Source organism: Corvus brachyrhynchos, unplaced genomic scaffold, assembly GCF_000691975.1.
Source record: "Corvus brachyrhynchos isolate BGI_N302 unplaced genomic scaffold, ASM69197v1 scaffold452, whole genome shotgun sequence".
NCBI lineage: Eukaryota > Metazoa > Chordata > Aves > Passeriformes > Corvidae > Corvus > Corvus brachyrhynchos.
In genome coordinates, this window is record NW_008236764.1 from 67,837 (window position 1) to 69,038 (window position 1,202).

Below are 1,202 nucleotides of genomic sequence, written 5' to 3' on the forward strand. Positions count from 1 at the left end.
AGGAATGCCCGGCGCGAAGCGTCTGGCCGGCTCCAGAGCCAAGTAACCGAGAACAGGCTGACTGCCCAGACCACAGCCTATCCTGGATTACTTGAAACCGGGGCTGGCCACTGCAGGAGGACACCGTGCCAGGACGCCCCTCACCTCCCTGCCCAGCGGGAGGAGGGGCACCCACCTCTGCCCTGCAACGTGCCAACCCTGGCACCCCAACACCTCCCATTACCCCTTGGTGCAGAGCACAGGGACACCTCCTGGTCCTCGGGGAGGTGGAATGATGCCCCCCTCCCACCAGGCACCCATCCCGCTGTTACCTGGTGCATGATGCCATCGATTTCCACAGGAATGATGAAGTCGGCGTTGTTCACCGGCTGGGGAAGGGCACACCAGGATCAGCACTGGGCACGCCAGGCACCCCCTGCCCAAACGCTGGCCGCTGTCTGCCCACTATGCACCCCTGCCAGCCCCACAGCCCCCTCACAGGAACATCCCATCTGACCCAGCCAGGCTGTGCTGGATGCTAGGCATCACTTTGTGGGAAAGGGGTGGCAGAGCAGGTGGGGGAGCATGTGGCAAGAGGTGTGGGGTGGGCCAGGGTGTCTCCCACCTTGAAGGAGCTGTGCACCAGGGTCTCATCCAGGTCAATGACCACGCAGAGCTTGCTGGCATCCTGTGGCTTGATCTCGGGCAGGAGGTGCTTGACAGCAGCCTGCAGCAGGGGGACACGAGTCAGCAGGGTAGCAACAAGGCGGCCACTCAGAGGGGGACACTGGGAGAAGTGACCACTCACCCCCATCCTGGCCACACAGGGGATGTGCAGAGCATGGCAGCCCCCATCCCTTCCAGTGCCAGGCTGGGGGTGTGGGGTTACCTTGGGCAGCGCTCCGTTCTCCTCCACCAGCAGTGGGGCGCCAGTGGTGCCAGTGCAGGGCTCCCCTTCATCACGGCACAGGCAGCAGAAAAGGGACTGGAGGATGCTGCGGCTTCGAGGCTTCTTGGCGGGGGTCTGGGTAGCTGCAGGAGGACAGAAGGGAGGTGAGGGGCACCCCGGGGGTGCCCCCAGCACAAGCACTGGGGGGCAAGTGACCCAGGTCTGGGTGTTGCCCCAGAGCCCCTGCACCCTTATCAGACCCCGACACCCATCCGGCCGCCCTTCCTGCCCCACCAAGCAACGGTGCCAGAGCAGCGTCGCTGACACGAGGGCT

The 1,202-nt window shown here is 64.8% G+C and overlaps 1 protein-coding gene across 1 annotated transcript in view; it reads right to left on the minus strand.

Annotated features, from left to right (window-relative positions):
- CTDSP1 (CTD small phosphatase 1) overlaps positions 1–1,202 on the minus strand; it is a 4,042-nt gene that overhangs the window by 1,181 nt on the left and 1,659 nt on the right. Inside the window, exons 2-4 of the mRNA XM_017727283.1 lie at positions 869–1,200; positions 605–706; positions 312–368 (exon numbers count right to left, since the gene is read on the minus strand). Of these exons, the coding sequence (XP_017582772.1) occupies positions 312–368; positions 605–706; positions 869–1,200 (491 nt within the window). The remainder of the gene's footprint in view (positions 1–311; positions 369–604; positions 707–868; positions 1,201–1,202) is intronic.